The sequence below is a fragment of the Meriones unguiculatus genome, chromosome 15 (genome assembly GCF_030254825.1).
Source record: "Meriones unguiculatus strain TT.TT164.6M chromosome 15, Bangor_MerUng_6.1, whole genome shotgun sequence".
NCBI classification, from domain to species: domain Eukaryota; kingdom Metazoa; phylum Chordata; class Mammalia; order Rodentia; family Muridae; genus Meriones; species Meriones unguiculatus.
This window is the reverse complement of record NC_083362.1, coordinates 52,295,692-52,323,435: the sequence shown is the minus strand read 5'-3', so window position 1 is coordinate 52,323,435 and position 27,744 is coordinate 52,295,692. Positions and strand designations below refer to the sequence as shown.

The window sequence follows — 27,744 nt, the reverse complement described above, 5'->3', positions numbered from 1 at the left end:
CTTCAGCATCTTATTGGTGGCATATATTGTTATATTTTGGAATTCAGGCATTCAACAATACTTTACTAATTGCTTACAAGATAGTTATCCTGAATTCTTAATATACTTGTGTAACATTAGATTGCTGATAGGGTCAATAAATTTCTAGTTATTGGGAGATGGTAGAATTATCCAGCCATGTTCCCAGCAGTCTTACTGGAGTATCTGCTTTGTAAGAGAATGAAGAAACCTCAGGTGGCCTTCGAAGGCTGTCATTTATTCGCACTTCTCCCCTTTCTCTGAGTTTGCTTCCCAATGGACCATGCATCGCCCATGTTTTGAATTGCATTGAGAAAAGGGAATGTTGGAGAGCAAACCCAGTGCATCTGAAAATTGGAGAAATAAAAACAGGAAAAGGCAAGGAGAAAAGATGAGGCTGGGAGAAGGAAGCTAAGTGGAAGAGGAAACGTATTACATAATGGGCAAGAATAGAACTTTTTGGCAGCATCAGCCAGTTCCCTGTGATAGGATGTCTCCCTTGGCTGTCTAAATTTGGTGCTCACTAAATCAGGATTGTTGGAGGATAGTTGAGTAGGGGGAGCAGGGGCAGTCAGGGCACAGGGTAACAGGGGTAACGTTCATTGCCCTGCTCAGCTGATGGCCACTTTTCTATTGGAAAATACTCGACTTTGAGGAGGGTCTCAGTGACTGTGCAGTAGGAACTTCGAGGCGGGCCTGGCAAAAGGAGATACTCCTTCATGCTTTGGCTTGGCACTCCAGTGGTATGCAGGTGGGTTTCTAATTTGGATGGAGAGAATGCTAATATGTATTGTATAATGTATCACAACCCGAAGTAAAGCCAATTCTGTTTCATTGCCCCTTTTGCATCAGACAGTATGGTATTCAGTCGCATTATATGTGTGGTTTACAGGCCTTTTCCTTCTCAATACCAAATGGGGAAGGAATATTCGTTTCCTGCCTCAAGTTGGAAATTATTCTGTGAGTCCTGTAGGGGGCAGAGTCTCAAAAGGAAAAGAAAAGGAAAAAAAAAAAAAAAACAACAAAACTTGTTAAACAAACCTGAATGTGTGTGTGGGTTTTTGTGGGTTTTTTTTTTAATTACTGGGAGGCTGTTTGTTATATCAAAGATTGTCATAGCAGATGGACCTTTAAGTATCTGTGTTTCTCACAGGCATTGTTAAATCACCCGCTCTGCTTTTTGTAATGGCGTCATCCTCCTCATGACAGCAGACTCTGAAAAAGCAGCTGCCGAGCACGCTTGCCTTCCTGACTGTTAGTCAGTCCAGCCCGTTGGGATTTATGTATTTTTGAAAAGCAAGTTCACAGACTTTCATGGCTTTAGTGTATCTCTTTAGACTGTTAAGTTTTTAATTAGTCCCCCCTCTTTAAATATTTTCGACAAATGAGTGTTAAGTAGAAGGTTGCACTGAGTAGGCTCTTTATTCTGATGTCATTTGGTCACTATTCAGAGGAACCACAAACACTGGCTTCTACATATATAAAATGGGACAGTTAGCCTTATTTCACTAAACCCTTTCTCTAAGTGAAGAATTCTTAGATCTTTTAAATTTTAAAGAGTACCTACAGACAAAACGGAGCATGATCATACCAGGATGCCTGAGGTTATGGTTTTGAGCCATAACTGCATATTTCTTGGCTTGTGCTTAGACTTAGGATTGGTATATTTGGTTGTGTATGATAGTTGCATAGCTTTCCCTTCAGCCTGGTGGCTGCTTAGGAAACTCTTACTACAGGAACCTAGCCATGTTCATGCCTGTCTTGCAGGGAGCCCTGAGCTTGCCAGTCCAACTTCCTGACATCTGAAAAGCCATTGCTGTAGGCAGCTAGGAAAACCCAGTTGCATTTATCAAAGACTTACATTGGTGACTGCCAGATAGCAGCCACGGTAAGATCCACAGACATGATGGCCACATACCAGATTCCAGAGCCTTCAGAGGAGGTGCCAGGTAGGAATGGAGGAAGTCATTTTTGGCTTCAATAAGGCTGAACTATGTGCTTGACCATGACATCACAGAAAGTCCAACTGTAGAGCAGCACATGCTGGACAAGGTGTTTCAGAGCTGTTGCTTGGGGATGCCTTAATATGGCCTCCGTGGAAAGCTTCTGCAGTAGAAAATGAGGTGTGCTTCTTTAGTGAAACCACGGGCTGGAATTCAGAATTGTATTTCACAATGAGGAATCTGTGATGCTAAAATATTAATGCTTAAAAGATGATTATGCAGCTTATTAAAATATTTATGAAGTGCATAGCCATAAGTAGTTCTAAATTTGGTTATTCATAACCGCCATGTAAATTAGACTATGAGACAGCATGCTTGTTTTCTTTAGGAATTTGACATGTGCACCCACTTAGCAGATACATGGTTTTCTTGGTATTAACTCATAGAGGAATTGCCCAGCAATCAGGAAACCTAGCAGTTGAGTACAGTAATTTGAAGAGCCTGTGACTTTATGGGTGTGACAGAGATGCAAAGCTCACCTTCAGCAGTGTTTCTTGTGTGACTGTTTTGGCACACTCAGGGCAGCGCTCATGAGTGGAACTGAAGTTGAATGTGTGAAGGGAAGAAGAGAGGGATTCCTCCACCGTTTTCCCTCTGCTGTTTTTATGGTTTTGCTCCTTGGCTGCTGTTTAACCTCTGGGGATTGCTGTTGGTGATTGTGCATCTAGGGCATTAAGAGCTGTTACTTTTCCTTTTTCTTCCCCTCCAGCTTTTGGGAGGGGGGGACTCAAAGGGGAAAAAGTTTTGCTGTGAATTCTTCAGCCATTTAGTGCAAATTCCTGTAATTACCGGCATTGTGTCTCCTCTGAATGGCACATAATACAGCAGAAGCCATTCCTAATTGAGACCTTACAGGAGGTACAAATCCCCTCTTTGTTCGGCCTGACAAATTAGTGCCAGAAAGTGGCAGGGTCCGAGTGGGAATCAAAGGCAAGAAACACAAAGATGAAACTTAAGGCTACAGTAATAACCCTCTCTTGTCCTGAAGGGAAAAAAGTAATGACCAATGAAAAATGAAGGTTTTTTTTCTGTGTGTGTATGTTGTTGTTGTTGTTGTTATAAATTCCCTTGACATGACAGCACCTCAGGGCTGTTCTATTTATTTAGTAAGAGTGATTAAATAGTAATGCAACAGGGCAGCCCATTGTTTCCCTGGGTGCCCCCATCTCGCAGACCCCTGTTTCCTTGGCTAATTGATTGACAATGAACCTCTGAAAAAGAAGTTTGTTGTTAGGACCTGGGATGTGCGCACCCTGCACCCTGGTGTGTCTCCGCATGCATGGCCCATTTTTGTGTGAACTGTACTCCAGTTTTCCTTTGCCTCACCTTACCCCTTCTTTCTCCCTTTGCTCTCCGTTGCCTTACTTTCTGCTCTTTTTCTTTTACCCTGAAACAGACAAACAGGTAGGGAGAGTTAGAACTGTAGTACAGGCTTTGGAGAGCCTGTACTTTGGGGTCAGCTATCCATTCCTGTTGGGGTAAGACAGAAAACAGTAGTCTGCGGTGAGAACAAGGGAGAAGAGGGATTGCTGGTGCTTTATGGCATAGAAGCTGGTTTTTAATGTGTGGGAATGGCTGCTTGGAAGTCGTCTTTGCTCTTAAGATTTCCCCCATCCCTCAAATTCCTTGTTCAGTTCCTTGAAGGGGGAAAAAATCCTCACACCAATAGCATTTACATGTTGGGGGAGGGGAAGTTTGGAGCCAGAAACAAAACCTTTTTTCAGTGGCCCTCAATTCCTGAGAAACCAGACTTGATTACTTGAAGATCAAAATCTGGCTGTTGGTGGTGTAACTCAGTACCTCAAGGATGCTGTAAGCTGTGGGAAGATGACCAAGGGCCCCTAGGCAGATAATTAATAGCCCCTGGTTATATATGCTCAACTAGCTAAGCTGAAGATAAATCCCTAATTTAACTCTGTTACAGCTGCAAAAACAAATCATTTCAAGCCCCCAGGAAAGCAAAATATATTAAACAAACACTATCGACCCCACTAATACCACATGGCATTTCATGTGATAAATGAGGGCATGTTTCTGGCAAGTGCCTGTTTTATGACATCGTTTAGACATAAAGGATACCTTTACCCTAGCAATACAAGCATCCCTGATAGAAAGTATAGAGAGGTTAATTATTCATTCAGTAGCTACCAGTTTGGAAGTAAGCAACATTTCTGGGTTGGGCCTCGTTAGTTACTTATTGGCCTGCAAAGTTACTTTAGATACTTAAATCCTGCAAAGTGGTAGTTGTTGAGAACTAGACATTGATTCTACTTAAAGGAAGATTGCTTGGTTCCTAGGTGAAAGAGGAGCAAGCAGTTGTGTATTTTGCTCTTAGGAAAAAAGGTATAAAAGTGTTAGGGAAGATTTGTTTTTACCCTGTGGTGAACTGAAGTGGCAGGTCTTCAAAGAAAATGAACTTGGAAACCAAAAGAAAGATATTTTTCTTTGTGTTTAGTCTTTTATACTACTTCAGATCTTTCTCCCTTTTGGTAGGCATAGTAATGAAGTGAAGATTTATTTGAGTAGTGTACAGGAAGGTAGAGAATTAGAGGAAGAAAAGCTAGGGAGAAAATGCAAATATCTACTTGGTGGCTTAGAATCAGCTCGCATAAACAAGAAGCACCTAATCTGTTGTTGCCTTGTCCTGTTGCCTGTTCTGACCAGGTCACGGACCCCAAAAGACCAGGAAGACACAGACTCCGCTGTAAATACATGAGGTTCTTTTTATTGTAAATTACAAATCATTACAAGCTGTAGCTTGGGCCCACACCCCCCACCACCTAAGCAGTGAGAGCCGAGAGCGCTGTGCTCAGGTTAGTCCAGTGATTTAAAGACTCTGGTCCATCCCAGCATGCCCAAGGCAGGGGCGATTCCTGCCTGGCAAGCATCTATTGGTCAAAATGCTACATTTTGAATTGATTGGCTATAAGAAGGTCCCCAGACCATTAATGACCTGGTGTTCCTCCGTAGGGGGATGGGCCAGTTTCCTAGCAACTGTATCTCTAGAGGGTGGGGAAAGAATGCAGTAAGGTGGTCCTTCCCCTCAGGGCATTACTGGACTTCTCCACCCACCTAGTTTAAGCCTTAATTAATAATAGCTGCTAATTTTTAATCTTTTGGTTTCTCATTGCCCAAATGATTTCATTACTGTTTTGGGTTTGGCTTCTTACACGAACAGACGTGAGATCACTAGGATTTTGTGTGTGTGTGAGAGAGCTCACATTTACATGTCCATATGTGCACTAAATGGCTAAATTTTATTCTCTACTATGAATATGACCATGAAGCTTGCTGGTAGTAAGAAAAAAAAATATTCAAGTTTTAATTTGAATGTTCGTGTCAACAAATATTTAGAATAGGAATACCCTATTTATTTATTTAAGATTTTATTAAGCATTTTTATGTATCACACACACTCTCCCAGAATCCTTGGGACATATAAACAGCACTCTAGTGCTGTGCCCTCCAAAGTCGAGCAAAAAGCCCCTCCCTCAAAAGGCATGTAAAGGTGTTCGAGGGAATGCTCCAGAGAGTGGGTGGCCACTGACTTGAGCCCACTGTTCCCTTTTCTCTTGCTTATGCAGGAGAATCCCTGTTGTGATTTGAGATGAAGAGTTAAAGCGGCTTTCCCCTTTCTCTCTCATTTTAGACTTTGTTTTTAACTTCTAGGAAAGTCTGCTTGGCTTTTACTACATCTAGCAGAGATAATACTGTATGCCTGGTATGGAGCAGATGCCATGTAATGCACAAGAGTAGGTGTGGCCTGGAAGGCCTAGGACTCTGTAGTCTGTTGAGAATGCACAAAGGAATATGAGGCTACTAGATAGTAGGTCAGGCCGCTGCTGTGCAGGGCCTACTGTTTAGAAAAGCATCTAGCCTAATCCCCAAGACCATGAAACTTGGCTTATCAGAGCTTACAGTTATGTTGTTGTGTGAGTGACTGGCAGTTTTTCCCAAGCATTGCTGACTGATAGGTCCATGTCAGTCTAAAAGGTTGTCAGGGAAGATTTGGAGTTTATTAAGGACAAACACTGGAGTTCTTCCTGCCTGGGTTTCCAGTTCTTCTACCTTCAAGTTCTGTCACCCTGGATAAATAACTTCATTTCTCTGTACCTTCATTTTCTCATTTCAAATGTGAGAACATAATCACATCCACCTTATTACTTTGAGTGTAGATAATTTGAGGGCTTAGGACAGGGCATATACTAAGGCTGGCTATTATTAATGTTTGCCTACCTATGACAGCCAATTGCCTATAAGTATACATACCAAAGATACACCTATTACAAAACTGAGTTGGATCCCTGAAACATAGAATGATAGAACTGAGCAAGTCAAGCTTGAGAAGTGACTGAAAACAAATGAGATGAGATTCAGAGTGACAGGTACCCGGTCCTGTACTCATCTTAAAAAAATTGACCTCAGAGATGGAGGGCAGAGGAAACTCGACCAGCAGCAGTCCATGTAGGCATACAGATAAGGCAACTGGAAGCCAGCATTAGGTATGGTTTGGCTCCATCAAAAGCATTTACAAAACAAGCCCCAAAAGAAAAGATATCTGGCTGATAGGACAGCCCAGCTGGTCAAGGCACCTGCTGCCAAGGCTGCTCACCGCAATTAGATCTCGCAACCTACACAGTGGAAGGAGAGAACAGACTTCTGACCACGACAGTGACCGTAGCTCACTGCCTCCCCACAGCCATCCCACATGAGTGGACACCTAGAAAACAAACATTTTAAGAAAGAGATACCCTTAATGTCCCTCTGTCCTGGCCAGACCACATCTGGAATTTTCAGTTTTGGATATTGCTTTTTAAGAACAACGCATATCTGTTGAGAAAGAACATAGTGAGGACACTAAAATCAGTATATACATGTGACTAGAAGAGAAAATAAAATGTTAATGTCACATCTTTGAAAGCTGCCACTTACAAATTAGGCGCACTCAGTGTAATTCTATTTGACTAATGTAATAGAACTACCTCAAGTGGGTTGTTCTTTCTGTGGACAAGGAGAAAATGAGCAAAGGACTATCCAGTGGGACTAGGAATCCTTGAATTTCGGATGTCAAGTTACTTTGAAGGCTGGAGAGATGGCTCAGAGGCTAAGAGCACTGGCTGCTTTTCTTGAGGTCCTGGGTTCAATTCCAAGCACCCACATGGCAGTGGTGTATAATTCCAGTTCCAGGGATCCAGTACCCTCGTCTGAATTCTGTGGACACTTGGCACACAACTGGTGCACAGATATAATGCACCAAAACATTATACACATAAAAAAATAAAAATATTTTTTAAAAAGATACTTAGATTGTCTGAGAGTCTTCTTATCTGCAAGACAAAGTGACATATTAACTTAGGCCTTCTGCAAGTGTTTATTGAGCCCCTACTAAGTCCTGGGCACTGTGCTTGGTGCACAGAGAACAAGACAACCCTATTTTGTGTAAGTAATTGTAACACAATTAAATAGAATTCTTTAGTTCTCTTTCTAAGCCCCCCACCCCGGAATGTTCTTGCTCTATACCATCTCTTTTATCTCTTATCCTGTAAGTTTTTGAATGTCTCTAGTTTAGAAATAAATGAGATTAATGTGTTTCGTTTAAAAACTTATTCAATAATACCTTTTTTCCTTTGGTAGAGAGAATGTATGCCGGTAGGAATATCAATTGACTGAAAAGGCGGATGGTGGCAATCCTTTTCCTGGCTCTGATGTCCATCGTTGTATAAATTACTCTACTTTCTACTCTTTTTAGAGTCTAAGTTTCTAGGTCTAGGAAAAAAAATCTATGGGTAACAAGAATATGAACACACACTGAAATAGTAATGTGAGTCTGTGAAGAACAATGTTACATAATTTGTATTTTAAACTATTTCACATCCTGAAATTCAAGGAGATTTGATCACTTTATGTAAGTAGGCCGTTTGATTTTATAGGATATAAATTTGCCTTTTTGATTTATTCCTAGTATTTTCATCATAGAAGTCACATGTGTCTCTTTGATATGTCTCAGAAGAAAAAGATCATTTTGAATTTCAGAAGACAGGGATCTTTTGATAGACCTTCCTGAACTTCATAGGCTTCACTGTGCTTTTCTTTAAGCCGCTCATTTCTCCGAGTCTTTGTTGCTATACTTTGGTCTGGAAAGTTCTTGTCCCTTTTTGTAGCTTCCTTTTTGGCTAACATTGTTCTCATCACGTGTTCATTTCTGGTTAAACTTCTGAAGAAAGTGTTACTGGACGATTGGACTCCACATTGAGTTAAAAGTTTCTATTTACTGACCTGTCCCTGGGAGAGAAATTGGTCTAGATGTGGTTTGATAGACTGGTTAGGCCAAGATTCTTCTTAATTTCTACCTAGGATCTTTAAATGTCTAAGCTTCTCAGAGAACCCTAAGAGTAAGAATTCTTACTTAAGAGGCTTTTTAAAAATCTGCTTAAGGCAGAAACATAATTATGTAAAAAATTGCCTTTTTTAGTTTTTGGACTTGGGATATTTTTTTGTAGCCCAGGCTAACCTTAAAACTGTGATCTTCCCCCCTTGGGCCTCCCAAATGCGTAAGGAATACCCCTAAACTTGACATTTTTAATGTATCTGTAGATAAGGTAATCTAATACAGCAATACCAATTTGTTTCTTGTATCAGTTTTAAAACTATTTATTCACTTAATTGAGAAAAATGGACTATATAAAGTCCCAGAGACTGAGCTGTGGGGGGAGCCTAAAAGTTAATTTTATAGTAGGAAATATGACTTTATGCCTGCATGCCTTTCTACACTGATAAATGCTAACACTGAAAATGATTTAATTAAATCAAGTCCATAAAAACCAAAAAACCATCCCCTGTTTTGGATGAAAACTAGGACGTGACAACAAAGCAATGAACCCTGAAATCAAGGGTTCTGGCTGCCGTGTAGTCTGTTGGTTCTGGCTGTGCACATAATTCTGTATTGCATATACTTTGTTGAAGCCCTCTCTGTATCTTAAATGTCCTTTTTCCAAGTCTTTCTTGATCTTTTCCTCTGCTCCTTCCTCTCTCTAACGTCCCAGGTAGAAGTGAACGTTACTGTCACAAGCTTCCCATGTCTACGCATGTGTGCCTTTGCCATGGCCTGTGATTTTGTGTCTCACTTTTTGGAGACCTTAGTACCCAAGATGTTTATCAAAGATCTGTCTACCCCAACACGTATCAAAGGATATCTTATCACCCACATAAGAATCTTATGTGATGTGGGAAGGAATGTCTGGACCCATCCTATGACCACTTGAAGGTAGAACCCCTAAGGCTTTATTATGAAATTTCTAAATTAACTGAATGTACTTAGAGATGGAGAAAGTACTGGTCTAGCTATAAAATCTTCTTTTGTTTTGTTTTTCGAGACAGGCTTTCTCTGTGTGACTGTCCTGGAACTTGCTCTGTAGACCAGGCTGGCTTCTGCCTCCTGAGTGCTAGGATTAAAGGTGTAAGCCACTCTCGCCCAGCAATAGAATGTTCTTAATAGGTAAATCAAACCATCCTTTAGTTTTTCCTAGGTTATATGAGCATATTACTTTAAAGCGTTTCCTCTATATATTTTAAGATATATATATATATAATATATATATATATATTATATATATTCCTCTATATATTTTAAGCATTTCAACTATGGAAGTATTGATTTTCTGAAAAATTTCCAGGTTTCCATGTTGTCCTTATACTATGGAAGCATTCATGACATTGTAACAGGGTTCTAGGTAGTAATGAATTTAAAGAAAGTAAGGTGATAACTCTAACTCTTTACCTACATTCTGGCTTTATTTTGTTTGCAAGTGTAGTTAGTATATGAGTTTTAAGGCAGCCTTTTCTTTTTTATTTGCTATCAAACTATAGCATCTTTCACCCAGGTAGGCACATGAGCTCCTAACTAGCCTTGCATTCCGACTTTCCCATAAGCTGTGTTAGTTGCAACAAGTGTGAGCTTATTAAAGTTCAGATCGGCCCTGCTGGTCCTATTTACAATTTTCAATTGCTTCCCACTTGTTTTGGCTTCAGTTTTACCATCCCTATTGGATCTTGGCCTGTCAACTAGGTTTCAATTCTTTTGCCTAGTGCCCAAGTCCTAGCACTGGATTCATTTTTTTTCCTCAAAAATTGTACCCTCTCCCAAGCTTTCAAATTGAACATTTGAAAGCTGATCCTCTCTGTTGATCCTCTCTGATCCTCTCAGTTGATTTTCTCTGAAAGATTGCTACTACCAGCACTAGTCAAACTCATATTTCAGGTCAGTACTTCGATGTCACTTCCTCAAGAACACTTTTTGCAACTCTTCAAACTGCTTAGGACTTATTAATTCTCCTGACTATAATTCAGGTTTAGTGCCCCTTGCTCCGCTCCTATTCACAATCGAGATTGTAAGATTTCTTGTGTAATTGCTTGCTTAGTGTATGTCTCCCGTACATGGCTGCAGATGCTGCCCAGGCAGTTGCTGTAGTCATCCTATTCATTGCCATCTGCCTAGCTCTGCCTCTGGTACACCGTAGGTACACACGGAACAGTTGTAATAATCTGTCCCCGACCTTCCTTCTGCACTCCCACCATTGACTTTGATGCTCTCACATCTTTTTTAGGGATCTCATGTAGGAGTCATCTGTATAACAAATTGACATGTTTACCCCTAAACCATCTAAGTTGTTTAAAATTGTTAATAGATGATGAGTCTAAAGCCTACTCATGTCAAACTGGTGATGATGTTGCATCTTACAGTTTCTAGGCACTTTTTAGGTTTTCACTACATGACTTCTTAGTGCCTTTTGCTATGCTAATATGAGGGGTAAGCATGCAACCTTTCCAAATGTACTTAACCTGTCTTTGCGGACTAAGAATCTCAAATGTAGGTTGTGTCCCACTTCTAGGAACTGGGTTATCAGAGCTTATCTGACACATTTGTGCACATTCTGTTTCAACTCAGTTGTTCACTGCAGTTCAAGTATGACACTCAGTCCTTCATGAGACTACCCTCTTTCACATGCCAACCACAGCTGTCCAAGGCCACTGGGCCACATTCACTGACTGGCTACAGATGCTCAGGGGTTCCCGTGACCCACTCAGGTCTGATGATTTGCTAAAACAACCCTCAGAGTTCAGAAAAGAGCCACACTTACACTTATCCATTTTATTGTAAAGGATATGAATCAGGAACAACCAAATGGACAAACTGTTCTTGAGAATCAGGGTATGTCTCCATCTCATCATATGATCTGTTCAAAGTGAGGAAGCTCACTTTGAACTTCCATGACCAGAGTTTGTATAGCAATTCCATTATGTAGGTAAAATTGATTGAATTTTCAGCCATGTGACTGAACTCAGTCGTCAGCCCCTCTTCCTCCCTGGAGGTCAGGCTGACGAGAAGACCTTATTCTCTTCATGTGGTACTTCTTTCTGGTGACCAGCTCTCTTTTGAAGCCTTTGAGTGGCCTGCTTCATTACTATAACTCAGGTGTGATTTAGTGGACTCATGAATAGCAAAGGCATTTGTGTCATTTAGGGGAAATTCCAAGAATTTCAGAAGCTCCTTGCCCAAACCCAGGGATGAAGGCCGTACACATTATTATATTGCAGCCCAGGGTAATATATGACCATTTCCAAAATCAAAATGGCACCTGGCAAGAAGGGGGAGACATGATGTACATGTTTCTCCTCAGAGAAAAACATGCAGCCCTCAGCATTTACCTGTTCCATTGTTCTAAGTGAGGCTGCTTTCAACACTGACTCGGGCTATCCAGGGGAGGAGGGTTTTGATGGTATTTTCCTGGATGTTCCTGGGGCCAAAATAGGCAGGCTACATCTTACAGCTCTAGACTCTCAGGCCCCTGAAACCATCCAGAGCATCAGCTGCTCTCACACAGATACTACTCTCTCAAGTTTTACCTTAAAATATTGAATGTTTACATTTTAATATACACAAAACAACAAGCTAAATTAATTTTCTCTATTACTTTTAACTGAAAAAAAAAATCTAGTTTACTGTGTATTTACCACTTTGAGACAGGATCTAGGATTCCAAGACCATAGATTTGGCTCAAAGCAATTTCCAATAAGATTAAATGTTGCATATACCAAACCTTATGTCTTCCTTGTTTAAATCATGTGGGGCTGAGCCAAAAGGCCACCAGGCCTGTGCCTCTGTCTCAGAGGAATAGGCTTAGCTTGAAAATCTGGTCTCCTTCTCCTATTTCATCAATAAAGATGTTCTTCTCAAGCCCCAGAGTCTTAGAGACCACACAGACCATAGGGACATGTGATGTGGTATCTGGGGGCATCCAGACTCAGAGGGTAAGGAATAAGTTAGGAGCACAGAAACATGGTCTCCTCCTGGTCACGCTGCCACTGACTCAGTCAACTCAAGCCAGCCTTTCCAGTCTTATGGGTCACCATCTCTAGCACTCTGTCCTAACTGCTCTGTCTGTATACAGTTCATACATCAGAAGATTCTCGCCAAACCAAAGCCACATATCTTAATTCAACAATATTGTACATCACTGTATTTTTGCCCAGAAATGGTGGGGTGGTTCCCTGGTGATGGCCACCTTTGAGACAATGATGTTTCTCATCCATTGTTAGGATGAAGGATTTTAGCATGGGTAAAAGGTTCCTTATAGTGCCAAAGGTTTCCTTGTATCTCCTTAAGCTTAACTCTACCAATAATCTCACCAGCATGCATGCGCCACTTGTTTTTCCCTTTCTTCCCCCACCTTGGGTGGATGCTCTCTGTCTGAGCCATGAACCTTACAGAGTTTTACAAGGTAATAAGCAATATCTCTTTCTTTTCATTTCAGATATCATAAAGATGATATTAGATCTATTTATGCATCTATCCACAGCTGGAATCCCTGAGACAATACCCTCTAACTGCAGTAGAGTAGGCAGAATACCTGCTCTCTGAGGTCAGAATGAGCAGGCTAGGATCCTTTTAAACTCGCTTGTAGGGAGATGCCTCAAAGGAATGGCATTTGCCACATAAGTCTGGTGATGTGAATTTGACCCCCAGAACCCATGTCATGGTGGAAGGAGAAAACCAGTTCCCCAAAGTTGTTTTGACCGCTGCAGTCACACAGTTGTCCATGCACACCTCATCACACAATGATGTATAAAAATTTTAAAACTAACTCAGCAGTTGATACCTCATTTCTCCATCTGTGAAGAGGTCTGATGAGGGACTGAGAGAGAGTTAGGGATTAATTTGCTAAGAAATTCCTTTCAAATGGCAAGGTGAGGACCAGAAAATAGGAATTTCTACTTATATAGGAAGTTTTTAATTTGCCTTACCCTGTCTAAAAGGATGCAAATAACCTTGTTGAAGAAAATAAAAGGCTATTAAGGTTTATTAATAGGCTATAATTATTACAGCAGTTATTATTAACCCACTACCATATCAATAAAAAAATAGACACCTGATAGAATTTTCAGTAAGCTTTATTTCACTTGGGGCTGGGCAGATATTAACCCCTTAAATTATCTCCTTACCTTCCAGCCCCACATCTCATGACAGTTGCTCTAATCATTTCTATCCAGGCCACGTCCCATCCAAAATAACATAAATACTTGCACGTGCATTTCATCTGGCCTGCTTCTCTCCAACATGGCCAATCCTTAGAGTAAATTCCTCCTGGCTATTGGTCCTCTCCACAGTAACCTTTGGCAGTCCTGCTTCCTTTTCCTCTAGTGCCTGTCTCTTCCTCTCCTTCTGTCCTCCAATCCCTTGAAACTTGGCCACGCCCACCTCACTTTGCCCCACTCAGCTGTAGGCCTTTTATTTAGTGAATTGGATAATTTTGAGGCAAGGTTACACAGCATTACTTGGGGTACGTGATAGTCTGCTCGTAAAAGACAGCAAACAGACCTTGGGGAGCAAAATAATTAACAAATACAAAGCACCAGACCATGCTGTAGCATAGTCTGTCTTTATTACAAAACATTTAGTTAAAAGATTAGCTTTGGGCAGGGTCATAGATACTTTTTAAGAGAAACAGAAAAACCTAGACGTCATAAAACAAAGGAATAAAGGAAAGAAGCGAGCAAGACAGTCTCAAAAACTCATAAGGCATATGGAATTTGGTATAGGATGAAAATGAAACCCAAGCATGGATTTATAGGAACCTGATGAAAGTCATCTTTTTCCATTTTGAGACTGTCCCTAGTACTCTTTGGGTCCACTCTCATGACTTTAATTTTATCAAATTGTTGTCATTACTGAAATAGCTCAAGTAGGCATTACTCTGAGAGGTGCTGCCAGGGAAGAAGAAGGAAGGCTGTGTTTTAAAGATACTGTGAGGTTCAAAGAGATGAGACCTCATGCTACAGAAGGGAGGGGAAGCATGTGTTAAGAACAGGGAGTGGTGTGAGGGGAAGTCAGAGGGGACCATGGCGCAACACTATGTGTGATTAAGCGACAGACTGAGTGGGGCTAATGCAAGTAGAGACTTCTAAATCCAAGCTGGAAGAACAGATAAGGTCCAGAAACAGAGTAGAGACAGCTCTTTTTTCAGATAAACCAAAAGGATAATATCAACTTCTAAGCTGTTAAAAGGTTGTTGACCTTTGAGACCAATCATAATAGAGCTATGACTAGGAAATCACACAGCGTGCTAGTGGTGATTTAACAGAACATTAAATGCCAGGGGAAGCTGCTGTTGAAAGAACATAATTGGAGCATATATTGAATTCTTGGCAAGAGAAAGTGTTTGGAGCAGGGCTGGGACTAAGGTAAGTTGAGCCAGGTACTTGTTTTAGCATGGGATCTTTTAGAAGACCTGAGTGATTAAGATAAAAAAAAAAAATCTTAATATAATATCTGTAATAGGAAAAATAATGCCCATGGTCTTGAGTTTAGAGACAGTGTAAGCGTCACTGTTTCTTTCCTCAGGCTCAGCCATGTCGCAGAGGAACACTCCAGTAAGGCGCTTCTTTTCATAATACATATCTTTCCGCAGCTCGAAGTGTGTAAATGCTAAATAGCCCATCCCAGCCTTTGCCTTTTACATACTCCAGATCTCCTGTTCGGGATCACAGGGCTTTAGGCTTAGTAGTACAAGAGAAGCAGTGGAAGAAGCTAAGCTGTGCTAAAGGAGCATTAACCCCTGTGGCCAGCAGTCCTCAAGTAGTCTTTGAGTCCTTAGTGGACAGGTGATTCACCAAAAGGATACATTTGTGAAGAAAAAAAAAAAAGCCCCAATGTTACAAGTAAGTTCTCTAGAAGACAGGGTGCAACATGGACAAGACCTCTTTTCCATGCTACATCCTTTACCAAATAGCTTGAATAATAATTTTCTTTGGGTAAAGCTTATAGCCAGGTTATGGTAGTGCAAGCCTTTAATCCCAGCACTCAGAAGGCAGAGGCAGGCAGATCTCTGTGAGTTTGAGGCTAGCCTGCTCTACAAAGCACGTTCTAGGACAGCCAGGGTTATACAAAGAAAGCCTGTCTTGAAAAACAAAACAAGAAGGAAGGAAGGAAGGAGGGGAGGAAGGGAAACAGGAGCGATGGAGTTGGCTGAGTGTAGAGCCTGCTGATTTTACTCTTCCGTGTGCAGTGGCGGGTGTCTGCGGTGGCGTGTCGTCATGTTAGCCCAGGTAATGCTTTCCTGTGGACACCTGTCCATTGCAGCATCACGTTGTCTACCTGCAACTCTGACTCCTGCAGCAGCCACAGGTTCAGAACACCGTGCTCATTTTGACAGAGCCTTGCCTGTACTTCATATCAGGCGGTAAGCCCTCCTGTTTCTGTCCCGAGCCAAGACCTAGTCAAGTTCAGAGGGGTATAAGGACTCAACTGGTTCTCTCCCCTTTCACTTTTTTTCTTGGCAGTGAATCCTCTCAAAGCTCAGACCGCTCCCCTGCTTGAGACAGCTCTAGCAGATCCCCTGCCCTGTTAGATCAGCTTGCCCCAGGACAGCCTCTTATGGTTTGGCTTTACCGTTCCAAGCTCTTTTCTAAGCACCTGTACTTACAGTTTCTCTCGGGTAACTGGAGTACAGTAATTTCCAAACATGCTCTAGTTCCTGACTTAAGCCTTTACTGACAGGACTTTTTCTAAGATCTTTTTCCCGCTCAAAATCCAACAAACAGAATAAAATGAGAAAGTCAAGTCATTAACTTTAAGAGGAAAACAGGATTGGAAAGAGTACTACATTTGGACTGGTTAAAAGTACACTAGAAGATGAATTATAATATTTTAGTATGAAACCTATCTTACACTAATATAAATGCTGCCATCGAAGTGTCTTGTAAGAAAACTTAAAAGAAACTTTTGTTTCTTTTAAAATCATGTCTTTTGGAGGTGAAAATTTTATGTAAATCATTCTGTTTACAACTCAAGGCAGGTACTTAGATGAAAAGCAATCAGACTCTCTAGAACAGCGCACATTATTTGCTTACTCGCCTTAGCAAAAATCAAGATTTATTGCCTTTCGAGATAAATTTTGACTAAATATTGACGTTAGGTTTTCAATCATTGTTTACCTGAAAGACCAATAAATCCTGACATTTCTCAACATGAGTTAGAATCGACTTAGTACTTACTAATTTATTTCACACAATTTTTTTTTCAATGCAGTTGATTCAGGAACCTTGAACAATCATCTGATATTTCACACAATTTACAATAAATTAAATTAAAATTTTTTTAATTCTATATGGTAGTGGTTATCTGCATGAATGTTTGTGCACTTCTTGCTCTTGGTGCCTGTTGTGGTTAGAAGAGGGTATCAGCTGCCCTGGAACTGGAGTTATGAATGGTTGTGAATCATGGTGGGTGCTGGCAATCAAACCTGAGTCCCCTGTAAGAACAAGTGCTCCCAACTGCCGAGCCGTCACTCCAGCTCATGACTTAAAATCTTAGTAGCAACATTCCACATGATTGGATGAATACTGTAAAATTTAATAAGTTTATGTTTTCAGTCATCAGTAATCATCTAACATGTCAAATTTCCTTCATTTTTTAGGTAAGTACCGTACCTTTAGTACTATTAATACAGCCAAAATGCTGCCCATCAAGACTGACTTAGTGTTTAAATATTCAGAACAAATAACATTCCCCAAGTAGAAAACCAAAACCAAACAAAGGCCTTACGTAACAGCTTACAGTGTACTTGAAATTTTTAGTCTTACTCAGACTGGAAAAAAATCCAATGGCTTGCTTTTTTTTTGGTTGCCTTAACTCTGCAAGAGAATCAGGTAATACACAATGATGATTTGTAGGTAGCCCCTGTCTTGACAGTTGCAGTCTGCTGGTTCTAGTCTCCTCACCTGTCACTGTTCTGCCTGTAGATATAATGGGCACAGAACTCTCACTGCATCTAGGCACAGTGCTAGTACTTTACAAGCCTAACATTTGCCACGTTGCTGTGTTGAAAGGGAAATTCCTTGGTTCGGTACCCCATTTTCCCCCAGAGGAGTTATTCACTGCTGCTATATTCTTAAGGACATTGCTGTGCTAGCAACGGCTGCAGTCCATTCTGCAAGTGCCAACTCAAGCTAGCCTAAGTGTGTCAACCATGATAGGGACAGTTTCCTTCCAAGCCTAATTTATGTTTTTGAGCATGTGTCAACTCTCAGACCGTATAGCAGAATTTTATGACCCAAGTTCTCGCCAACAAGCAGTGACGTTTTCCCATATTTAATCTCTCAGCACTGTAAAATTTGTAGATGAACATAAAATGAAACCCACCAAACAAAAATTATTCTGTAATAAACAGAAGTGACTTCAGCAAAAATTTGGAAACAACTAGTGAGTATGTTTTAGGATTGTATTTAAATGTGTAGAGTGTAGCGCCCCTTCTAGCTATAGAGGTCATTTTTTCTTTTTAAAATATTTTTCAATTACTCATTGACAACTTCATACATACATATAAGGTATCTTGATCATAGCCTTCCCCACACTCATTCTCCTTTTCTTCTCTCCCTGGACCCCCTTCCAACACAGCCCCCTCCTACCTTTACCTTTTCTCTCTTCTCTTCCCTTCCTTCCTCCCTTGCTCCTTTTCTCCCTTCCTTCCTTTCTTCCTTTTGTAACTCACCTGAGTCCAGTTCATTAATGCTACCCATGGTTGGGTACAGGGCCAACTACTAGAGCCAGACCCATGAAGAAAACTGACTCTCTTTTTTGCAAGCAGCCATCAACTGCCAGAAAGCTTTTTGAGCTCCTCCCCCCTGCATTCTGGCGCTTTGACTGGCTTGACGCTGTGCAGGTCTTGTCTGTGGAGACCCAGCTGCTGTTAGCTCAGGAGTGCAGTGGCCACGTCACATCCGGAGGACAGCACTTCACAGCGCTTCTCCCCACCCCCAGCTCTCGTATTCTCTTTATCATGTATCCTGAGTCTTGCTGGCAAGGTATTATATACATGTTCCATTTAGGGAATGAACACTCTGCAACACTTATTTTTAGCTTTTTGACCAGTTTACGCGTCTTTACACTAGCTGTTGTCCGCTGCGAAAAGAAGTTTCTCTGACCCAAGTTGAGAACAGCACTAGTCTGTGGGTATGAACAAATATTTAGAAGGCAGATTGACATCATGAACAACGAGCAAAACAACAATAACAGGTTTCCCCATAGGGCCCATGGCCTCCCCAACCATAGATTGTTGACCAGGTAATCAATGCCAAGCATGAATTTCCTCCTGTGGTGCATGCCTGAAATCCAATCAGAAGTTGGGTAATTAGCCCTGCCATAACATTCATGCTGCTGTTACTCCAGTGGGTACATCAGTATTGTAGCATGCGTGATCCAGCACTGGGTAAGGTGGTCTTACCCCAACACACACACACACACACACACACACACACACACACACACACACACACAAATATAAATACCTCTCTCCCCCCCCCCCAATAGCCTGCATAGTTCCTTGTGGAACCATGAAAGCTAGCCAGCCAGAAGGAGGAAATTTTCTAGTTAGTTCCAGATTATCTTTCTATTTCCTGCAATCAAAGTGTATGATATCTTTAGTTACAGAATCTTACCATCTAGTTAATTATGGTGAGCAGGCAAGGGCATTGGCAATAGCCTATGTTGTGTTGGAGGCATCTGGGGCTTTTGGCTAGTAACCTGAAGTGAGATAATCCATGCCTGGCATTGAGATTTTCATCTAGTGGCATGTTTTTGTTTTCTGGGACCAACCAACTATGATGTTTTCATCCCCTGGGAAGAGATTTCACTATCAGAGTATTTAAAACCTTTGGGAGAATATAATTTTGAATTTTTGCAGCCTAAAATGGGTTGATAATTTCAACCAAATCTCTGCAACCCATACTATCTCCTCATATTAGTAATTAATTATGGTGGCACAAGATTGAGTTCTCCTTTTTGCTTCAGTTTTGAGATGCTTATGAATACTATTTGTCCAATGACAAACAAAATGTATGTAACTCAATATGCCACAGTCTTCATCTAAATGTTTAGTCTATTAATTTGCTTTATGATTTACTAGATACCTTCTGCTTTATGGGTTACCGTCTTATTCTAGAAACTGAGAAGTAATTTGGATTTTTGAGACAGGAAAGAGGCTGAGTCAGTGATTTCTAAGTAGGTGTTTCCAGATTTCTGTATTTTCTGCACCCTTTCCATTCTGCAAGTAGAATTCTATAGCCTCATTTGTACCGTGCGGGCTGAGGTGTGGTGGGTATCCACTCCTGCCTCTAAGTGCTGTTCCTTTTTGCAGTGCAGGATACAAAACAAGGGCACATGTTTGTTTTGCATCAACTTTATTTAATACCAGCTTTATGCTGAAAAGATTGCTTGTGCTTATATTAAGCAATCCTTCACTTAAGCACTACCTATATTTGGGCTAATCCCAGGCTGGAAAAGCAGAACATTCAATTTATGCTAAATATAGCAGTTTTTTTAAAAAGTGTATATTTAACAGTAGCTCGTTGTTTGTTTGATTGTTCATTTTTTGTTTGATTTTTTTATTATTAATTTTTATTTTATATTATTTTATATTATATTATTATGTTTATATTATTTTGTATTATATAATATATTATTTATAAATTTATGGATATTATATTTATAAATAATATGTTGTATAATATATTTCATTTTTATATTATTTATTAGGTGTTATTATATTATTTTTATATTAATCACAGGTTATTTACTTTGTATCCCAGCTGTAGTTCCCTCCCTCATTCCCTCCCAATGTCACCCTCCCTCCCTTATTCCCTCCCAATGTCACCCTCCCTCCCTCATCTCCTCCCTGCCCCTTTCCAAGTCCACTGCTAGGGGAGGTCCTCCTCCCCTTCCATCTGACCCTAGGTTATCAGGTATCTTCAGGACTGGCTGCCATGTCCTTTTCTGTGGCCTAGCAAGACTGTTCCTCCCTCAGGGGGTGGGGAGGTAAAGGAGCCAGTCGTTGAGTTCATGTCAGAAATAGTTCCTGTTCCCCTTACTAGGGAAAACCAATTGGTTACTGAGCTACCATGGGCTACATGGTAGCTACCCCTCCAAGCAGGGGTTCTAGGTTATATCCATACATGGTTCTTGGTTGGAGAAACAGTCTCATTGAGGGCACCTGTGCCCTTATGTATTTTGTCCTTGTAGAGCTCCTGTCCTCTTCCGGTCATATTAACTCCCCTTTTTATCATATGATTCCCTGCACTCTGCCGAAGGTTTGGTTATGAGTCTCCGCATCTACTTTGATATACTGCTAAGTAGAGTCTTTCAGAGGCCCTCTGTGGTAGGCTTCTGTCCTGTTACTTGTTTTCTCCTACTTCCCATGTCCATCCCATTTGTCTTTCTAAGTGAGGATTGATCATCTTACCCTGGAACCTCCTTCTTGTTTAGCTTCTTTAGGTGTACAGATTTTAGTATGTTTATCCCATCTTATAGGTCTAGTATCCACTTATAAGTGAGTATATACTGTGTGTGTCTTTCTGCTCCTGGGACAGATTATTCATTTTTTGGACAGGGTCTTTTTATGTAGCTCTGGCGGTCCAGGAACTCAGTAGACCAGGTTGACCTTAAACTCACAGAGAGCTGCTTGCGTCTGCCTCCCAAGTGCTGGTATTAAAGGTGTGCACCACTACATGCCTGGCTTAACACTGACCCTTAACCAGTACATGGTTACAGATAACAAGCTAGGGAAGCCAAACTGTTTATGGCCTCACTCCCAATTTTTTGACTTTTTTTTTCAGCACTTGGGGTAGGGAAGTGGTGTCAAAATCCAGGACCTTCATATATTCTAACCAAATGCTCAACCACAGAACCACACCACCTCTCTTCAACATCCCTAATGCTTATAAAATACCAAGTCATTGGAGCTCTCCTTCATTTGGGAAAAAAAATACAGTCTCAAGAGTCCAAACCTATTCAAAGTCCAGGCCTTGGAGCAGCATAGAGCAGCATTTTACATAGTGCTTCTCTGTGACGAGTCACTGCCCTCTCTCAGGACACTGGATAGAAGAAAGGAGGGAAGAGAGGACTGGGACCTCAGCTTAGCTGTGGACACTTCATCCTGTCCTGTGCCGTTGGCAAAGGAGGCTATGACAGTCTCATCAAGTTTCCCTTCTGCTTTCTGCTTTCTCTCCCCACCCTTTTGAAGGACTAGGTCTCCCTGTATATACCCACATGTGACTCTCTTGCTTCAGCCACTAGAGTGTTGGGATTACAGATACCATGATGTTTTAGCTAGGCTTTATTTTATTTTTCATGTTTTTACAGAACAAGTGAAAATTTGTTACCTAAAACTCTTTGTCTCATTCCTCCCCTCATTTTTTTTTTTTTTTTTTAGAAGATAGGGTCTCTAAAAGATAGCCTAGGTTAGCCTTGGACTCCTGATCCTTCTGCTTCCTTATTCCAAGTGCTGGGATTATAGTGTACATCAGGCTTTTTCTCTTTCCTTTCTGCAAAGGCACTTTGTTCTCTTCTTTTCTTTGTTCTTTTTTTTTTTTTTTTTTTTATTCTTCAGAGCATCTCTTCCTGCCAAATACAAAGCAAAATTCTGGCTTGACCTCATGGAAGTGTATGAAAGCTCACATTATACGATGAAAAGCAGCTTGGAGTACCTGGCACTTCCTCGGTGACATAGAGATGGACTCAGCCTTAGCTCTTGTCCTTCCCTGTTGGGCCTCTGGGTTCCTTGGTTTGGGGTAGGCAGCAGAACTTGACAGCTATTAAGCAAGGAGAAGGCTATTGGCCCTTATTCAAGACCTCAGCATCAGTAACACCATACTGCAGCCAGCCAAGCTAAGTAGGTGCATTTGTGAGAAGAAAGATTATGCTTTGTGGAAAATTTCTCCAGAATTTCTGTTCCAAGCCTTAGACTCTTTTGGATGACTTAGTGAAGGCGGTTTGGGAAATAGATTGTACATGCAGCAAACAGGGTTCTGGGTAAATGGAGACATTTGTTTCCAAAAGTGTATCAGAGGGGAAGCTAAGCTCTTCAGAGCTTGTGTTCATTAAAGATGTGAAGTGCGGTGGGAAGAAGAAAAAAAAAAGGCTAGTGAGTTCTCTTGTGAGATAGTTATTTGTTCTTATGAATTGAACACTTTGAAAAGTTTCAAAAAGAACCTGGGAGAATGCATTTGCTTTGATCTAACATGTAGAGTGTCCCCTTCCACAAATGCCCTTGAATGTAGAAATGTTATTGAAAGTCTGTTTGAAAGTACATAAAAATATGTGTAAATAAGCCCTAATTAGTTATTTCAATTAATTATTGTCTGTCTACTTTGCAGCTCTTATTTTCCTCCATAATGTTGCTTTTCAGAGTCCACTTTTGGCACTCCTGAAAAAAATGTTTAACAGTCATTTTCAAGAAAGCACACTTTACTCTGTTGAAAACCTCACAATGACGAATTAAAATCCCAGATTATGCCTGTTTGTGGAGAATTGCTTCAGATGCTTTCGGTCCATGACCTACAATATGATAGCAAAGGAAATCTCACTGTCAATCAACAGAGCAGGGTTTCCTTCTTGAAAAAGATGATAGGTGCTGTTTGAAGACAGTGAGTCTATCAGGTTAGTAGCCTCTCATCTCCCTCCTAACCACCCTATGCTCTTTCAAAGGCAAGTGCATTGGATTCAGTGTTAAAAAACTTTAATTCTTTCTCAGTTGACTAGGAGGCTTCCCAGAAGTATTGAGAATGTTCTGGGTATAGCTGGTGGTAGAGCTCTTACAGAGCATGCATGAATCCTCCATTCCATCCATAGTATGGGGAGTAAACACTTGTAGTCTGAGCTCAGGGTTGTTTTCCATATCGGATGTTTAGAAATTGACTGAGAAATGAAACTGTTGGTCTGGGAAGGCGTATGACAGATCATGATTTTTCTCAGAGCAGTCTGCATGTCTTCTAACGGGTGTTTAGAGCTTGGAGGGACCTTAGAGGTCTCTGAGAAACCAGGAGACTAGTCCCTGCCTCTACCCCTCAGAGCTGCTGGTGAGGAATAGGGGAAGATGCTCGTGAGAAATAAGCATTTCTGGTCCCTACTCCATCTCACAGAAGCAGAATTGTTTTGGGGAGGCCTCTACTTTTGCCACAAACCACTAGAAAACTTGGGTACACACTGAATTTGACTGTCTACCAATCTTAGCTATCCTGTTTATTTTATAATGAGGAAGCCAGATGAGAGATTGGATCAGGTTCACAGCATGGGACAAGAGGAACCCAAGCTTCCTGACTGTGGATTAGCACTTCTTTGTACACCACACCAGAGTAGTCTCTGGCATGCAGACAGGTCCAAAACAGCCTAAGAACTGAGTGGACAGCATGTTTCCACATAAAGTAGTGAAGACACTCAAGGAACAGAGGAAAGAGTTACACAGTGTCGTCCATGTGTAGACCAAAACCCCAAAGAGCCTTAGCTGTGGACTCCTTTCCCTCCTCCTCCCCATCTGTAAGCCCAGAAACCTGTGCAGAGCTCTGAGAATGTTCAGCTTGTCTCAGTGGCACATGTAGTCAGACACCCACTTAGGACCTGTGGCTATATGCTTTTTTATCCATATTTCTATATGCTTATTTGTATTTTAAAATGTTGCCTATATACGTTATAGAATATTACATCATATTAAAGTCATTAAATTACAGAACGGTAAGCCCATTAAACTCATTAGTACCAGAAGACTCTTACTGCTATTTATTATACACCAAACAATCAAAAAACCCAAACTTATTTAATTAATTTTCTTATGGTGAGAATTTGGCTATGGTGATGTATCTTATGATGAGAATTTGGCTATAGTGATGATCCTGACTGAATGTCTGCACGACCACAGTCACCTCTGATCCATTAGGAGGGACTAAGTTCTGTTCTTTTTACTGCTCTGAAGGCAGTGGGACCTGGGAGAATGGTCCATGATAAATGAGGCAGACAAAAGTCTCTTGCAGTAGCCAACTTTATTCAGAGCATCAGACAGTTTATGCTCTGGGAGTTAAGAGGAGTCACATGAGTAAAGTATACAATCACAAGGGCAAACCACACATGGCTAACAAACAGCACATGACAGAAACATGGTTTTCCACAGAGGCATATAAACAAATAACAATAGCCAGTTGTAGTGTAATTGAAGTAAACTCACTCCTATCTGCTACCCCTGGGAGGAACATAAAAATACATTCCAAGAACAATTCCATGTTTTTGAAGAAACTGACGTCTTGGTCTCTTGGAGTTTTCTCACAGGCACTCGGAATTCTCCCGACACAACTTCATTCTTGGATCATGCTCTGACACTATTCTATGTCATTTCTGTGTTAACTCTGTTTGATTATCCATTAATTATCAGAAATAGTAATATCCTCAGAGCTTGGATGTGTCCGGTCCCTCTTGAGTCTGTCTACTGTTCACAGTAAACACTTTTAATGTATAGGCTTTAGAATGGGCAACATGTGGTTATAGGAATGGGAATGACAGCAGGCTGTTTGAAGAGGCAGGCAACCAGGTTCAAAGAATTTTGAGATAACTAATTGTATGTTTTTTATATGTATGAGTGTATATATTGTGTGCGCCACAGGGTTCCTAGTTTATCATGCTTCGACACAAACGTTTATTGGTTGTCTATCATGTGTTAAACTCTGTGTTAAGTGCTGAGGATAAAAAAAAGTATATCTGAGAAGTTTATGGTCTGCCTGGCTGGAGAGGCCCATAAAAAGGAACCACAGTTCAAGAAGGCACGTGTAAGTACCAAGTGAGTCACAGTCTGTGAGTGCAGCAAGCAGCATCCCAGCACTTACCACCCGGGATAGTGACAACATCTCCTCCCTCAAACAGAAGCTCCCGTGGTCCTTCTTGTCTGCACATTGTTTCTCGTTCCTCAGCTAGCCTCATAATACTTTTGTTGCTACCCAATAGTTAAGAAAGGATAATAATTTTAAGAACCATGGGAATAGCTAGTTATTGGAGTGCACCCCTAACATATGTATTTGATATAGTCCCCTCTGTTTTTAAAAACAAGAGGATGTAATTCTCCATGCAGAGGATGTACTGTGAAATGGAGTGGTTATAATGCCATTTTATCTGTGATAGAGACTGTTAGGTGTTGTGGTATTTTCACAGAGTTTATGTGTGTCTTTGTAGGTAGGCAGTTAGTATTAAGTAAATGTTTTTTGAGCTCCTTGTAATGGAAATGGGTTATAACAGTAATTACCACATTATTAATCGTTGTTATCATCATCACCATCATCATCGTCATCATCATTAAGAGTAATTAGATACTTACATCAGATCTCTTTAATTTATGTATTTCTGGTACCCAATCATGAGGAATACCACAAGGAAGAAGCTCTATAGTGAAAGCTGTTAAAAAGACAGGTCAGAATAGTGATGCTATTTGAATAGTGTTCATCAACCTTGCTGGCGCTTCCAGGAACAGGATGTTTGTGACAGGGTTTCCGTAAGTATCAGTAGAAGGTAGTTCCTCTTGAGTAAGAAGGCACAGCCTCTTTGGGACAGGGCCATGGTTATTGCCAGGTCCCCAGATAGTCCCTGAATAGTGCTCACAGAATCATGAGACTTCCGGGATAAGAAAAGGGCATGAAGAGTCACCTACCAGCTGCCAGTAGTCTTGATAGTGGGCACGATTTGTTGAGGCAGCAAGCACTGATGTGTCTGCTGTGAGTGAGGGCGCACTGAGCGCCTGCTTACCTGGGTATTATTTGTAGATAATTAAACAGGAGGAGCGTACGAAGGAAAGCTATAAAAGTGAGATGGGGCCAGCCAAATGCCAGACTCTTTACACTGATTTTTTTTAAGAAATGCCATGTGTCTGATTTGGGTGATCATTTCATCACTAGGCAGGCTTATAACCAAATCTAAACTCTACCTTTCCTTTGCTGAGTGATCTCACACAACATATTTAACAATGAAAAACCTTCCTCTTTCCATCCCTAACTTCTTTCCTTTTCTTGATATTTTTGTTTTGGTTTAGTTTTGATTTTCTTTTTGTGGAAAAGGTATCATGTCATCCAAGCTAGGCTGGAATTTGATATAGAGCCAAAATGACCTTTAACTTCTGATCCTCTTTCCTTTGTCTTTGAAATGCCCCAGGTGCAAGTGCCAGCATATCACAGTTTTATGTAGTGCTGAGGGTTGACCTCAGGGCTTCTCTTACGCTATGCAAGTACTCCACCAAGAGCTCTTTTGTTTCTTTGAGACAGGGGCTTGCTAGGTTGCCCAACTCTGGAATTTTTAAGTTGCCCAACTCAAGATCTTTGCTTCAGGTTCTGGTACTACAGGGGTAGACCACTATGCCTGGCTCTATTTTTTCATCAGTAAAAAATGATCTCTTCTCAGAAATGTTGTGTAAGCCAAACAAACCTGTATCAGAAGCTCCCAGCCACGTATGTAGTATAACTTAGTTTCTGAGAAAGACAGTGAGGAAATAAAGGTAGAGTTGACGAGAGACTGATCTCTGGTAGCTATGTACAGAAGAAATAGAACCAGAGGAGACCAGAGACAAGAATCTAGTTAGGTAACACAATGTCTGCCCCTTGGGAGGTCAGTAGGTTGAGACTCAGGCTAGGAAGGAGGGGACACATTGGTTTATGTGTTCTCTGCAGCTTCTCTTCATTGAACTTAAGGGCTGTGTAGCCTTGTTCTGTGTTGTTCAAAGTCCAGCAGCAATCATAGTCTATCTTTTGCCTTGAACAGGATGCCAGCGATCTATTGGCCTTTCTAATGGCAAGGCCAAGGTGTGCAATTACAGTGGGTGGTACTACTGCGGCAGCTGCCACGTGGACGACAGCTTTCTCATCCCAGCACGCATAGTTCACAACTGGGACACTTCAAAATACAAGGTACGTGCCAACCTTGGATACACTTAATAGTAGCGAGTGTTCATATATGGTTGGGTGGCTTATAAAGCTAACTATAAACTGATTGAGACAAACTAGCTTGTAAAATCAAACAAGCAAAAAGAAAAAAACAAAGCTGGGCACATGGCACACACTTGGGATTCCAGCACTCAGGGAGGCAGAGGCAGGCGGATCTCTGTGAGTTTGAGGCCAGCCTGGTCTACAAAGCAAGTCTAAGACAGCCAAAGCTACACAGAGAAACCCTGTCTCAAAAACAAACAAACAAACAAAAAACCAAACAAACCAGGGTCTCACTTTGTAGCATAGTCTGACCCCAAAATTGCAATCCCTCTTGTCTCTAACTCCCAAGGGTTGGGCTGATACATACATCCCAGTTGTGCCACCAGACTTCATCTAATGCTTTTTACAGATCTCACTCTTTAAGAGCTTTTTGATTATGATTCTTATT

The 27,744-nt window shown here is 41.0% G+C and overlaps 1 protein-coding gene across 2 annotated transcripts in view; it reads left to right on the top strand.

The window, feature by feature from the left end:
- Plekhm3 (pleckstrin homology domain containing M3) overlaps positions 1-27,744 on the top strand; it is a 163,981-nt gene that overhangs the window by 36,716 nt on the left and 99,521 nt on the right. For both annotated transcript variants that reach the window (XM_021642033.2, XM_021642032.2), the window contains one exon: positions 27,133-27,278. In XM_021642033.2, the coding sequence (XP_021497708.1) occupies positions 27,133-27,278 (146 nt within the window). The remainder of the gene's footprint in view (positions 1-27,132; positions 27,279-27,744) is intronic.